Source organism: Aedes aegypti, chromosome 2, assembly GCF_002204515.2.
Source record: "Aedes aegypti strain LVP_AGWG chromosome 2, AaegL5.0 Primary Assembly, whole genome shotgun sequence".
In the NCBI taxonomy this organism is placed as follows: domain Eukaryota; kingdom Metazoa; phylum Arthropoda; class Insecta; order Diptera; family Culicidae; genus Aedes; species Aedes aegypti.
In genome coordinates, this window is record NC_035108.1 from 18,101,604 (window position 1) to 18,117,278 (window position 15,675).

Consider the following 15,675-nt stretch of genomic DNA (forward strand, 5'->3'; position numbering starts at 1 on the left):
TACCAACATCTCCTTTCCGTCAGCAAGGGAAACGTTTCTCGCACATGGTACTATATTCTCCAGTCGCCCAATCTCTCCTTTCATATGTGCCGTACTGCCACTATCATCCACCCGATTCGTCCAAATCATCCACCAATGTGAAACACACATTGCGTGAACCATCTCTTGTACCACGTTCATTTCCACGTTCTTCATTTAAATTCTCCACCTTTCCTCAGCATTTCGTCTGCTCCTCGCTGGATTCCAATACTCAACGCTTTGTCATTCCAATCGCCGAAGTTCTCACTCATCTCGCATCGCCGTCGCCATTCATCTAGTAGCTTACATTTTACATAGTCGAGCTTCAATTCATTTTCCGCTCGACCCTCCAGAGTCGTGATCAGTGGATTATAGAATTCGGGCGAACTCGATAACAAAATTGCCACGATCCGGAGTACTGGGCCAGCTTCTCACACATACCGGCCCATTCACATATGCATAGGGCCCATGCACATATGCATATTTCATAAAGCTAAGTATGCTGTTCCACTTAAGAAAAGTAAAAAATTCTGCCCAAGAAATGGTCAAGAAATTTCCTACAGTGAGCACCATTTGAATTGACACTTCTTTTCAACTGCGTACTACGAGCAAAGAAAAATGCTTTTCTTGAGCATTTCTTGCAAGAAATTTCCCACGCATCGAGATAGGCGATTACTTTTCTGTTGAAGTGCATAATTCGCTTAACGCTGAAGGGGGAAGGTGAAGGTGAAGGTGGGTGTCTTCAAGATGTTATAGGTCATACAAAATTCGGAAAATATTCTTACGAAATGCGTTATGGGGGGGTGGGTGGATGGTTGTTGAAAATGGCCATTTTTGGCGTTATGAAATTTGTGAATAAACCCATACCCTTGCAACTGGATCCACATTTCATTTGCCGTGGTCGCTCCAAGAACATGTGCTAACTGGCTATCATCAAGAGCAAGCCCAATCACAGCTCGAGCAGACGCATCCTTTGCAAGCCAAGGAGCACCAGCATGTTCCGGTTTGGGAATATTTACTGTGTCCCACAATCTGGTTTTCACGAGTAATAATTCTATTCTGAACTTTCAGCTGGCCCAATTACTGTCATTCAGGCGATCAACAACTACCTTTGCTTCGGCCATTTTAACACTTTCAAATACACAAAATTCACTTAGTCTTTCATGCTACTTTAACTTTCCTAGAGCACACTATGCTACCTTTATCTACTCAAGTTCTAAACGCACTCAATTCATAAATCTTCACAGGATCTTCTTCCTTACTCTGGGGCCATAACCTTTTGAAACTCGAAACTACACCCGACAGTCAACCAGAACCTACTATGGGATTTTCGCATGATTGGAAAGAAGACACCATTAACTCTGATAAAACTAGGATAATATATTTATCGCATTGATTACTGATTACACGAGACGCTTTTTCTTCAACCTGAATACACAAAAACAACAAACAGTCTGCGCACCAATTTTGTTAGTGTGCTGCCCACACTCATATTTAATTCGCTCGACTACAAGGCGTCGGACACTACCTTTCTCCCAACACTTCGAAGATGTACCTGGATGAACGGCAAAGGAATTCCTAAAGAATCCGCGACGGAGCTCTGAAGGAATTCCCGGCGGATCGCCGAAGGAATTCCCCGTGGAGCTTCAGAGACTTTTCAGAAAGAACTGATTACAAATTTCTGGTGGACCACCAGAGGATGTTTGTGGAGTAATTCATGGGGAAACTTCCAGACCAACTCTGGAGTATTTCCCGGAGGAAATCTGAAGGAATTCTCAAAGAAACTCCTGGAGGAACCCCGAGGAATTGCTGGAAGAAAATCTGAAGGTGGAGCTCCTAAGGACATCCCGGAGGAACTCCAAACGAATTCCTGGAAGAACTTCGAAGGATTTTTTGTTGAAACTGCGGAATATTTTTTAGAGAAACTCCGGAATTTAAAAAAAAATCCTAGATGAACTGCGGATGATTCGGTCAGGGAACTCCGGAGCGATAATTAGAGGAGCTCCGTAAGCGTTCCTGTAGGAACTCCAAGATAATTGCTTGAGCAACTCCGGAGAAACTATGGAGAAAATCCGAAAGGATTCTCGGTGGAACTCTAAATGAACTACCGAGGAATCGCTGGATCAAATCTAGAGGAATTGCTGTAAGAACTCCGGAAGAATTTAGAAAGGATTCTATGAGGAAATCCCCGGAGGAATTGCTATTGGAAATCCCCGGAGGAGTTCTTGGAGGGCATCCCCGGAGAAATATTTGTAAAAAAACCTCTGGAACTAATCGCCAGAAGAGTTTTTGGAGGGATTCCTTGACGGAATCCACGGAAGAATTTCTGGAGGAAATCCCCGGAGCAATTTCTGGAGTAAATTCCTGGAGTAATTTTTGGAGGAAATCCCTGGAGCAATTTCTGGATTACAGCCCCCGAATAGTTTCCGGACGAAATCCCGAGGAATCCTTGAAATCCCCGGAGAATTACCAAAAGTAAATTCTCTGAGAAATTCCTGATGAAGTAAATCTCCGGAGAAATTTCTGTTGCAATTCCCCAGAGAAATTTTCTGAGGAAATCTCTGGATGAACTATCTAAAAAAAATCCCCGAAAGAATTCTTGGGGAAAATTCTCAAAGGGAGCAAATCCCCGGAAGAATTTTTGAAAGTAATCTACGGAGCAATTTTTGGAGGAATTCCTGGAGGAAAGCCCCGGGATAATTTCTGGAGAAAATCTCCGGGGAAGTTCTTGGGGAATATCTCCGGGAGAATCATTGAAATTCTCGAAGGAATTCGTGGAAAAAAGTACTTCTTCCAATTCCTTGAGGAAGTCTCCTAAGGAATTCCTGGAGACGATTCCCGGAGAAATTCCCGAGAAATTTCTGGAGAAAATCACCGGAGAAACTCCTTGTGCAAACCCCCAGAGAAAACCCTGGAGAAAATCTCCGAATGAATTCACTGAAAAACATCCCCAGAAGAATTTCTAGACGAAATTCCTGGAAGAAATCTACACAGAAATTGCTGCTAGAAATCACTTGGAAATTCCAGGAGAAAATACCAGAAGGAATCTTTGATCTCCCCGAGGAAACCCTTGAGGAAATTTGGTGAGAAATTTCTGGAGAAATTATCCGGATAAATTCTCTGAAAAAATCCCCGAATTTATGAAGAAAATTAATTTCTGGACGAAATGTCCAGAAGAATTCCTGGACGAAATTTCCGGAGGAATTCTCAGAAATCCCCCAAAAATTCCCGGATAAAATACTAAGAGCAGTTCTTGGGGCAAATCCCCGGAAAAATTCTTGGAAGAAAAACTCTCCGAATTTTTTTTGGAGAAAATACCCGGAGGAATTCTTGGAAATAACTCTCCGGAAGAATTTCTGAAGATAATCCCCGAAGGAACTCCTAGAGAAAATTTTCCCCGGAGTAATTCCCAGAAAATCCTCGGAGAAATCGAGGGAGAAATAGCTAGTCAATGCCCCAGAAAAAAATCCTGGAGGAAATTCACGGATAAATTGTGTGAAAATATTCCCGAGGGAATTTCTGGAGAAAATGCCTGGAGGAATTTCATAATTAAATCCTCGGAGGATAAAAATCTCCAGAGAAGTTCCTGGGCAAAATCCCCGAAGGAATTCCTGGAGCAAAACCCCGGAGATATTCTAGAAGCAAAACAAAGGAGGAATTTTTAGACGAAATCCACTGGAGGAAATATCCTCGGAGCAATAGTGGTTTCTGCGCTCGTGTACATACACGTTACATGTCACCAACACTACTTTAAGATTTCTGGTTGAAAATATAAACAAAGATCAGCTGTTCCCAGCAAAATCAAACGGAAGTATTTTCAACCAGCAAATTTGTGCACGTGTTCGTGACACCGCTCGGCGAGAGCTCAATTCCTGCAGCAAATCCCAGGATGAATTCCCGAAAGAAACCCCCAGAGAGCGAATTTTCATAAGTGGTTCCTATGCATTTCGATAATCCATTTGCCTGAGTGTAGAATCCAAGGCGGGATTCCTGGTGGAAATCCTGTTAGATACACCTTGAAAACTTTTGCACTCTAACTTACTAGACTACCAAGCTCAGGGAGAAAAATCCGAACTGGTAAACAAACGTGTGTCAAATCAGATTTGGAAAAGCAAAGCTCAAATCTTGTTCTAGATCAAAAAACTGGTATAAAATAAAATTGGAACATCATTTTCAACACCGGTGCAAGCTTCAATTTTTAATTTTTTTTTTTGGACTTTACAACAGCCCGCAGTGTACAACTCATCAAATTACTAAAGTCTATTTTTTATCTGCTTCTCTTTTATGCTGCTGTGACTTTTTTTACTGTCATTTCGACTGGTTCAAGCATAGCAATGCTTCAACTTAGGCAAATTGATAAATAGCTAGCATAAACAAGCATAAAAATTACCTGCAAAAGAAAAGAGAGGCAGATAGAAAATAATCATATATGTCTGAAATTTTGTAATTCTGTTACTATCCGTCTTTCGATTCGTCCGAGAGTGATCATATCCATGCGGATAAGTCAATATTGTAGCAGCGTTTAATTTCAAGGGGCATTTAAATGGTGATATGAATATCGTTCTTAATGAATTACAAAAAAAAATATAGTTGGAGTTTTTTAGTTAAATATTACCCTGTTTAATACTAAACGCGATAGTGTACAATCTCAAAGTCGACGAAAATGTGTGCTATGTATACGAGCCTTTAAAATTTTACACACCCATCCTAGCAGCAATTCTTATCTTTCGCAGGTAGAAAGCATTCAACGAATAATAGAGCTGTTATTTACGAGCCCTCATCTCAGCAGATAAGATGTGACAGGGTATAATCTATCGCTTCTGAAGTTCATTCGTTGCTTTGCTACAAAACAAATCAGTCACAAAATAACCATGAAGCAATTTTCCTTTAAGGGTGTGATGGCCCCGGTATTTACGGCATATCATAGCGACAAGTATTTCAAACATCTGTTTCGGGTACAAGTTCTTTAAAGTTTATCTTTTCAGTGAAAAAACCGTCAACTATGAGATCATCGATTCCTATGCAAAATATCTGAAACAGAAGAAAGTTGAAGCGGTTCTCGTTAATGGTACCTCTGGTGAAGGAATGCTGATGAACGTAGGGGAGCGAAAGCAAGTAACAGAGGCTTGGAAGAAAGCTTGTGATGTGAACGGTATTGTATTGATGGTACAGATTGGAGGAGCTCCCTACCCAGATGTGATTGAGATGGCAAAGCACGCAGAAAAACTTGAAGTGGATGGCGTTTTGTGCCTTCCAGAATTATATTTTAAACCGAAGTCTCCTGAAAAACTAACCGAATATTTAAAAAATGTAGCTGTTCATTGTCCATCCATCCCATTTTTCTACTACCACATTCCGATGTTTACTGATGTTACTGGTAAATTCATACTTAACAGTACATATTTGTAATCATTTTTTTTACCCGATACAAAAATTGATTCCAGTACACATGCCAACGTTTCTTGATTTAGCAGAGCAGTCCATTCCAAATTTTCGTGGTATCAAATACACCAGTGGAGATCTAGAGCAAGGATCTGCTTGCCTTAAATCAGGAAGAAGCATTTTTCTTGGTGCCGATTCAATACTATGCAGTGCAGTTGCAGCAGGATTTGATTCTTTCATAATGACGACGCTCAACATTTGCCCGGAAATTTCGTTTGAAATAATCAACGATGTAAACAACGGACAGTTGGATGCTGCTCGTGAAAAGCAAAAGAGATTGAACACTAGAATAGCTGATATTATGAAACATGGTAAGTACAATTTCAAATGCTTGTACAGATGAAACATTATTTTTGGTATTTTGTAGGCGACTGGGTAACAGCAATGAAGAAAGCATTCCATGAAGGCTGTCATTTAAATTTAGGAGGAACACGAGCACCTCTTACTTTCTGAAAGCTATTTGAATTTTACGCATTATTGCCATACTTTCGAAGTGGATGCGGCAAGGAACAATTGAGAAACATTCTTCCATCTTGAATTTCGAAACATCAGATTTACTTAAAAAAAAGTAGATAGATAACGATAAATATTTCTAGAAAATTTCAGATTTTTAAATTATACTACAAAAAAATTTAAAGAATCTTCCATTTAATTTTAAGGCCTGCTTTTTCAATACAACGTCATAAAAGAATTAAGTTTCATAAAGTAGTTTACGTACACACAATTCAATTATAAGTATTTATTTGCAGAAAAACAGGTTTATTATTTCTGCGTTCAGTTTCGCTGAAATGAAGAAGCATGTTTGGATTATTCCTCCATGGAAGAGATTGATTAACCTTAAACATTGATTCATTGAAGTTTTGTTTATTATAATGCCTGTTGATTGCAAGTCCACTGATTGCAGCACATTGAAATTTAAAACAAAAATGGCATGCCATTTTTTTACTTCAATACAATCAATTATTGTATTTTTATCGATGCCTAAGGCTCAAACGCAATGATAAGCGGGTGCTATTTCACTTTCACTATCGGGTGCTGACTGGGGCCTTCCTTAGCCGAGTGGTTAAGGGTCCGCGGCTAAAAAGCGAAGCCATTCTAAAGGTGTCTGGGTTCTATTCCCGATCGGTCCAGGATCTTGACTTCCCTGGGCATTAGCCTGGGACACGGTTATATGAAAAATTTAGATTCTCGCTCCAGTCCACTTTTTGGATTGCATTTAGGTCCCATAACAACTGTGCAAAATTTCAGCTCGATCGGAGAAACTATATTTTAGCGCCAGCCGTTCAAAGTTTGTATGGGATTTACCTGGGAGGGAGAAACCAATACAAAATTTCTGTACGTCATAGTGAGCCGACATTCCGTTGTCACGAACTGTCACTGTGAGCCCAGATCTCAAACATTGGACTAACATGAAAAAAGCGCGTAACTGATTAAAACACATTTTCGTATTTCTTCAAAAGTGATAAAAATCGAATGAAAATCAATTCATGCACACAACGCAAGTAAAGTCACGTGAGCACCATTTAATCTGATTGAACATAAAGCATTGAAAAACGCATCGTTCTACTTTGTCCAATGAAAATGAATATTTAGTGCATAGAAAACTGTGGCCCTTTTTTATGTTTGTCAGGAAAGATCGAAGGTGCACAACAAAAGGAAACTACCGATTTTCTCGAAGCCTGCCTTGATTGTTGTTGGCAAGCTGGAGTTATCATGCAGTTCAAAATAACGTTGTCATATATTTCGTGTGTAGTATCGGTGCCTCCCTCCCAGGGATTTACTATGGGAAAACTTTTTCCACAAGTGTCGGATTGTTTCGCGGTCTTCGGCAAAATTCTTCATCGTGGAAATACCTATCGAGTTCTGAGTTCAGAATTTTTATAGAGGTCAATGGGCGACCTCTGGCGATTTTTCTTTGAAAAAGTAAGCTTTCCCATAGTAAATTCCATACAAACTTTGAACGGCTGGCGCTAAAATATAGTTTCTCCGATCGAGCTGAAATTTTGCACAGTTGTTATGGAACCTAAATGCAATCCAAAAAGTGGACTGGAGCGAGAATTTAAATTTTGTCCCACACTACTGGGCATAGAGTTCATCATACCTGCTACACGATAATGCGAAAATGGCAACTTTGGCAAAGAAAGCCCTCAGTTTGTAACTGTGGAATTGCTCATAAGAACACTAAGCTGAGAAGCAGGCTCTGTCACAGTGAAGATGTTAATGCCAAGAAAAAGAAGAATGCAGACACATAACTCAGATATATTGTTGAATGAACTCTAGTTATGTATCTCGCACATAGTTAGAACTGCAAAAATCTAATGTGTAGAACAAATACCAACGATATGAGGAGTTTTATCAATGTACCATTTTTACTTGGGCTATATTGTCTGTTTCATGGACAACAAAACGAGCCGCCAACTTTCAAACAGACCGACAAAATCGTCGCCAGTAAACGAATCAAACGAGGTGAGAATCGTCAAATTTCGCAGCGGGTGTTTTTTTACGATTGATCAACAAATTAAGAACAATAAGAACGTCTGCTTATCATATTTGACAAAATAATGAAACGGACTTTTTTTGCCCGTTCGGAAGAAAACTTCTGTTTTAATGCTGACCAGGCCCATGGCGAGGGACGAGAGAGATGTAATAGTGTATAAGCAAAAATTGTGTTATTTATATGATGGCAAAACAATAAAGTAAAAGATTGGTTTAAAGTGTGTGTGCAATTATTCGAAACGTGTATTGCGCATTTCTTTCACCACTGGACTATCGCAGAAGTTTTTACAAGTGCGGAAATTCTAATACAAATGCGCGATTACAGCAAATCAAGTCGGTGTCTTCAGCGGGGTTGTTCCTCACAGTCCAACGAATAAGTGCTCTGAAGACACCAACATGATTCGATGCAATCCCGCACTTTTATTTGCGTTTTCGCACTTATGAATACGCACTTTGCAGTCCAGTAGTGAAAGAAATATACAATAATAAAAGAACAATTTCTCATTATTGATTTGTTGTATATTTTTTTTATAACACGTTCCGAATACGTCAGGAACAGAGAGTGTGATAATATATCGAAGTTTTGTTTAATGTTCCGCAATCGAACAAGCGTCGCAATAAAATAACTGATTGCATGCTTGGAGGCTTAAATATTTTCAATTTGTTTTTACAAGTGTGGAAACGCTAATGAATGTGCACAATGGCATCTAATCAGGTAGGTGTTTTCGGGGGACTTATTCATCGCAAATCAGAGAATAAGTGCTCTGAAGACACCAACATTATTCAATGTAATCCCGCATTTTTTTTTCACATTTTCGCACTTATAAGGCCGTACTTCGCAGTCCAGTAGTGGAACAAATACACAATAATGTTTAGAAGCATTCTGAAATTGACTTGCTATATGCTTTCAATAGATATATAAAACTGTAGAAGACGGATGTCGCTAATATTTTCTCTGATCTCACTCGGATCAAACTGTCAAACTGCATTTTCGTGTTGACATTTATAGCCCTGCCTATCTTCGCCAGCAAAAGATGTTTTTTTTGGCAGCGACGCCAGCGACATTCTTCCTCTATAGTTTATTACATCTATCAGGGTCGGATTTACAGATGTATGCAGTGTTGTTCAGACTCATTTCCCCGAAAATAAGATTTTCCGAACTACGAAGCCACGAACTACTACAGCCATGCTCTATCCGCCTAAGATAGAAAAGCAGATGGTCAAGCTTGAGTACTGCACACAAAATCGATCAATTTTGATCCCAGAGAGCCACAATTCAAGTTTCGGTGAAATGAAATGAGCGAGTGAGTGAGTGCGAATCATTTCACCGAAACTTGAATTGCGGCCCACCGAGATCGAAACTGTCGGATCCCATGTGCAACACTCAAGCCCAACCACCTCCCCCTCCATCTCAGGAATACAACGCACAGTTATAACAGTACATGGCTTCACAATTCGAATTTCGGGGAAATGAGTCTGATCAACACTGGATGTATGGCCTCGGGGCCACAGTCTTGTGAGGGCCTCAGAAATAAAAATATACTATTGAATACAAAAAAAACCCTTATAACTTCTACAGTTTACATTCTGGATAAGGTTCTAACTAGCATGAGCCAGTTTTAAACTGTATGAACAGGAAAGTGACCGTCATCGTTTTTTAAATTTTATAAGCCAGAAGCCCTGGATAAAAAATACAATACAAAAGCAATATAACGTATTGCAACAGTACCATTCAGAAGATTGGAAATACAACACAGTATATTGTAAAATGACAATTAAATAACAGTACAATATGTTGTTTTGAACAGTTCACTGTATGGTATATGAGGTTTTTCCAATATAATGTATGGGTCGTTAAGTAACGTAACAATACAAATATCGACATTTTCTCATACATACACACTTAATTTATTTCGCCGAGGCCGGCAAAACTTTTTGCCGAGAACCCAACAGCTGAGATCTCGGCAAAAATATCGGTAAAAGTTCAAAATGCCGAACAGACTGCAAAACGGAACACTTACCCAGCTGTCAAAATTTGCTGAGCAGATCGGCAACGCTTTGCCGAAAATTCCGGTATATTTTAACCGAAATTCAGTAATGTTTTTTTTTTTATTTCACTGAATCAGATAAAAATAGCAGAAGAAAACAAGATTTTAACATTTAAAATTAAGAAAATTTATTTGAGTTTTTTGCAAAATAAAACAATATTTAATTGATGTTGAATCGACGCACCTCACATCAAAAATCTAACAAACACCACTGAAACATTTTCCCTCGTGTTTTTTATACATTTTAGTTGTTCTTGACCGCTCCGAATATAGTTGTGTCTGAAATGAAAAGTATAATCGAAAATGTTTGCTTAATCAATTGAATTTTAGTGAAAAACGGACAACAGAAATAAAAATTCGCTTCCAATAACTTACATGAAGAGCCCAGCTTCCAAAGACACTTTTGCACTTTTCCTTTCGATCGCACGTGTTTGAAAGATTTGACAGATCCACTTTTCCGAATCCCGGTAAACTAATTCGTTTGCCGAATACTGTGGCAATTTGAAATACCGAATTTCGGTAATTAATATAAATAATCGATTTTCGGCACTTCACATCTGTCAATTCGGATCAAGTGTCAAATTTCAACGAGATTTCAGTTAAAATACGATTTACCGGCCGAGTTCGTTAATTTGTTTTACCGAAACCAAATTTAACAATTAAGTGTGTACATTTTGAAAATATAATACGATGTGTTGTTGATTCCTTGAAATGTTAGGTAAAAAAGTGTAAAAAATAATAATAAATAGTTTTGTAGAAGACACTTGACACTTGAGCTATGATTTTTCAAAGGGCAAATGCAACCATGACAAATATCTTTACTTTTATAGGAGTTAACATTTTTTTGCTACTGTTGGCACTAATATCTGGTAAGTTGAGGGACAATCCATGCAAAATACAAATTCTATACATCTCACCACCAATTAAAATACAGCTCTTCGAATTGTTTGTGTGTTGTACAACAATACACAAATTGGCATTCAAAACATGTTCATAAAAATCTATCATTGTCCTGCAGGACATGCTCTTGCAATTTGGAATTCTATGAAAGAGTTCTTATAAAGGACTCATTAAATTCAAACTATGAAACTGGTTCGAATTTTTTAAAGATTGAATGATAGATTCATGATCCTTAAAACCCTTATAGACCAATCCAATTGCCTGCTTAGTAGTGCAATGTTGACAAAATTTTCTTTGTTTGCTGTGTGAACTGTGACAACATTGCTTTTGTTTGCTGGGAGAAAGCAAATATAAACAAAATTGCTGCCGACCATTCACTCTCTTGTTGGACTGAAGTTGACCGAAAACTCAAATAACGTCATACAAACATCGATACGTTTTTATTCTGAGAAAATCGACTTGTGTAAGATTGATCGTGCGTTGGTATTCGTGGCAGTTTGCTTGTAGACCTCTGTTAAAATACTAAAACTAAGGCAAACCGTCCAACAAAATCCCATCCATGAAAATTTAAACAATATGTTTCTATATTTTGCTCTGAATTTGTTTTATAACGTGTTAATCTTGTCTATTATTTCGCATCGCTTCCAATACTTACACATAGCAGCAATCGCCTTGAGTCTTTTTACCCTTTTTAATGGGAATAAAAATAAGTTGAAACACTTTACTGGTTTTGAATAGTGCCTGAGAGTATAACAGTGCCTGTTCGTTTTTGGCAACATGACGAAAATTTTCATGTTGTCAAAATCGAACAATTGATTTAATTATTCATCACCATAATAATGACAACGAATTTTTATTTTGAACAAGGCCTACGGAAATTTTGAGATTAAGAGGATGATCCACATGATCCATTTTTGTATATGCACCCGGACCACCACTTTAAATATTGTTATTCAATAATATATGTCGTTTGTTTTTTGCAGTTAAATTCGTTGCGTATATTCATCAATCTATAAATATTTATGAGTACCGTCCTTTATCGAGTATATACAATATAAATCTTTAACGAAATAATACTAAATTTCGTTCGATCATGATTTATCGATCGGCCTTTGTTAGCTTCATGAACATTCATCGAAAAACGTGTCACAAATGATGTCAAAGTAATATACTGCTATTCGTTGAAAAACGGGTTAACCAACATGCGAAGTTTGATTTTTGACCAACTTAGCCGCGTCGCAACTCGATTCTCTATAATACGCATAATGCACACGGCGAAGGGCATAGATGCGCACTATAGCGAAGCGAGTCGCGACGTGGCGAAGTTGGTCAAAATCGAACTTCGCACGTTGGTTAAGGTGAAACAGCTTGGAATCATAATTCAATAATGTACCAAAACTTTGAAGGCACAAATATCGCGAAATAGGCATCAAACTACAGTGCACTAGCAGAAAGCTTAAAATAAGAAGATTGACCTTATACGTTCATTATTTCAACAGATAAGTGCCTTTGAAATCGTGAGTAGGGGCACAAGCCGGCCATTGTACCTGCCATGTTTGGATTCCGAGATGTGTCACCTTAACCCATTTTTCGACGTGAAGCAGTATATTATATTTTGACAAAGAAAAAATAGAATTGTTGTTATGGCGCTAGCAACCGAATAACAAATGTAAGTAAGCTGCTGCTGAAAAGCGATCAAGACGTGTGAGAGGAAAAAAATATCATATTACAGTCGACTCTCTACATCTCGATGTTCTACATCTCGATATTTCTCCCTATGTCGATGACTTTTCCGGTCCCTTCACTCTGCATACATTTTCACTCTCCATATCTCGATATCTCCCTATCTCGATACGATTTTCGTTCCCAATTTTCTCTCCTTATGTCGATATGCTGATTACACAGCGGAACAAAAACGACATTTTTACGTGTCTCAAGGATCAAATTATGTGTCTCGAGTAGATTTGGGGTTGCTGAATTTGATGCCCTTTTTAAGAAATGTTCCAGCACGTCACAATTTTTAGCTACAGGTCACCAAAGTTGTATAAAACACTGGTTTTATTGGTGTTTACATTAAATTTAAAGTATAATTTATCAAGCTTTTTTGTGATCTAATCCACTAAGGATGCTATTTTGCACTTAAACTTTCATTTTGGATTAAATTTGATTGAAATTGCGCGATTAAATTTGGATTACACCGATTTTTTCGACATGCTTGCTTTCTCCATACAAAATTCGTCGTTTCTCTTATATGGGAAAATACAATACTTTTTTAAACCATTGAAAAATAACTTTTCCGCATCGAAAATATTATAAACTTTGCCGATAAGTATTGTTATACACATAAAGTTTGAATTCTGTGTCAAACTAAGCTAATAAATTGCCTTACAAGCTGGGGAACTTGCATGCAAATTGGCCAAAATAGTCAATTTTTGCATTTTCAACAGCTAATATCTCAAAAACTAGACGTGCTATGATAATTTTGAAAACGGCAATGGATTCAGCAACCCTTAATTGAGTGAATAGCGGTATTTTGGTGCTTGAGACAAAAACGTGTTCCGCAATGTTATCAAAGGTTACTAGACTAAATTTTAGAGATTCAAAACAATTTGCGAAGACAAAATGACATCTGTTTGTTTTGAGTTTTCCTAGTAACGGAGTGATTTTAAATCTAGTTTTCGTTTAATTTTTTTTCTATGTCTTGATATCTCCCTATCTCGATGGTCCCTACGATATCGAGATGTGGAGAGGCGACTGTATTTAAAATTATTATCCTTAATGTAAAATAAAATTAGTCAAAAGTACTTTGAAGCATTTCATGTAAGTTTGGTTGGTAAAATCCCACAAATAGTACATTTGTAGCAGCTGCAGGCAGGTGAGTGCTGACGGTGGCCTTCAAGATGTGGCCATTCCGTTCCGCAGACTGGATTTCACAATATCAAAACTTATATTATTTTCCCATGATTTTTACTCAAATTTAAATTTTTCCGTTCAATTCAACAATCTCAAAGCATGACTAGCAACATCTGAAGCTAACTACCAGTAGCTTGGAGATTGAGAAAAAAAAATGTTTGTCCTTATTTCTACCGGATTCATAATAAAATGACACAAACATGTTCCACTCTTGTTCAACATGTAGCATTTACTATGGGCTGGTTCACAAATTTCATAAAGCTGAAGGGGGTGGATGGGTGTTCTCAAAATGTTACAACTCATACAAAATTCGTTGAATATTCATACAAAAATCGTTACAAGGGTGTAGAAATATCAAAAATGGCCATTTTCGGCGTTTTGTGAATGAACCCTATCGTGAATAACTCTACTGACTAGTCCGCGGGCTGTTGTAAAGTTTCCAAAATCTCGCATTTGCCCAAAATTCCACGCGGCGAATGGTCCAGGAAAAGAACAACCGCGTTTGATGAAACTCCGCAATGTTATCTCCCTTAAGAATGAAGTATAAGGGTTTATTCACAAATTTCATAAATCCAAAAATGACCATTTTTAGCACCCACCCATCCCCTCTTAACGCTTTTTGTATTGATCTTCTAAAAAATGTATATATTTAAGTTGTCACAATCTCAGGACACCCACCCACCCCCTTCAGCGTTATGATATTTGTGAACAAGCCCTAAAGGGAGCCGCGGTTGTTCCTTTCCCTCTGGGAACGCCGCGTATCCTTTTGAGCAAATGCGCTAATACTACATTTATTCATGGGGCTCTGCACAAAAATCATCTTCTCTCTTTCACTCTACCATGAAATTAGTAAACAACAAGGCCAGTAAACGTCAAAATCCCATACATAATTAAAACAGTGCAGAGCCCCATACCGCCCAATGAACTAATTTACAATGACGTCACGCTGCTTCTTCCACTGGGAAGAAAACCTTTTACTGCGGGCCGTGTTTGAACAATTCGTTGTGCATTCATCCACTTCATGTTCATCCGGTGAACATTCGTTGTCCGGATGTTGGTCCGGATGTCATTTAATGTAAACATGGACCAATGCAAGCGTTCACTCGTTGACGTTTGAGCGGTGCCGTGTTATTTACGTGACCATGGAAACAAGTGAATTCAGCACCGCTCGAACGTCAAATTAGTGAACTCGTGCACTGGTCCATTGCCCGCATAGTGGTTATCACGCCCGGTGGTATGGGTGCCCTAGTGTAGATGTATTTGTGAACCTTAGAGGAAAACAATATGCACTCAGTCTCGAGAAACACCCAGAAACCGGGTGTAAATTTCTCAAATTGTGTAATACTTCCATATGCATTTTGATGAGTCTGGAAAGCATGTGCAAGTTTCTTTGAGGAAAACAAAAACAAACTGTGTATGACGAGCGTATGCTAGTCTACGTGTGTTCAAATGTCACTAAGCTCTATTTAGAGCAGAAAAGAAAAAGAAAGTTGAGGATAAAAGAAGACCGTGGATAAGTTCCATGGGGTTCATTCAAATATTACGTAACGCAAAATTTACCAATTATAGACCCCCTCCCTCCCCCACGTAACAGCTTTTGTATGGAAAATTTTATTTTTTTGTATGGACGGTAACACCACAGACAAACAGACGTAACACTTAGAACAAATCTCGGTCAAAATCATAGTCACGAGGACATGTACGCCCAGTGGCGCGGGAAGTGGGTAGGACAGGTAGGACATGTACTACGCACAAAACACCTGGGTAGGACAGTCAAAGGATTGTCCTACCCACGATTCAACAAAAAAAAAACTTCAGTGCAAAGAAATAATAACTACCGTCGTGCGGGGTGACATTG

The 15,675-nt window shown here is 38.4% G+C and overlaps 1 protein-coding gene across 1 annotated transcript; it reads left to right on the forward strand.

The window, feature by feature from the left end:
- The first annotated feature begins 4,439 nt into the window (after positions 1–4,439).
- Positions 4,440–6,208, forward strand: LOC5571760 (N-acetylneuraminate lyase B). The gene is made up of 5 exons (XM_001659844.2): positions 4,440–4,692; positions 4,752–4,951; positions 5,004–5,395; positions 5,463–5,771; positions 5,828–6,208. Exons 2-5 carry the CDS (start codon positions 4,890–4,892, stop codon positions 5,911–5,913), a joined length of 849 nt encoding a protein of 282 aa, XP_001659894.2. The 5' UTR covers positions 4,440–4,692; positions 4,752–4,889; the 3' UTR covers positions 5,914–6,208.
- The last annotated feature ends 9,467 nt before the right edge of the window (positions 6,209–15,675 follow it).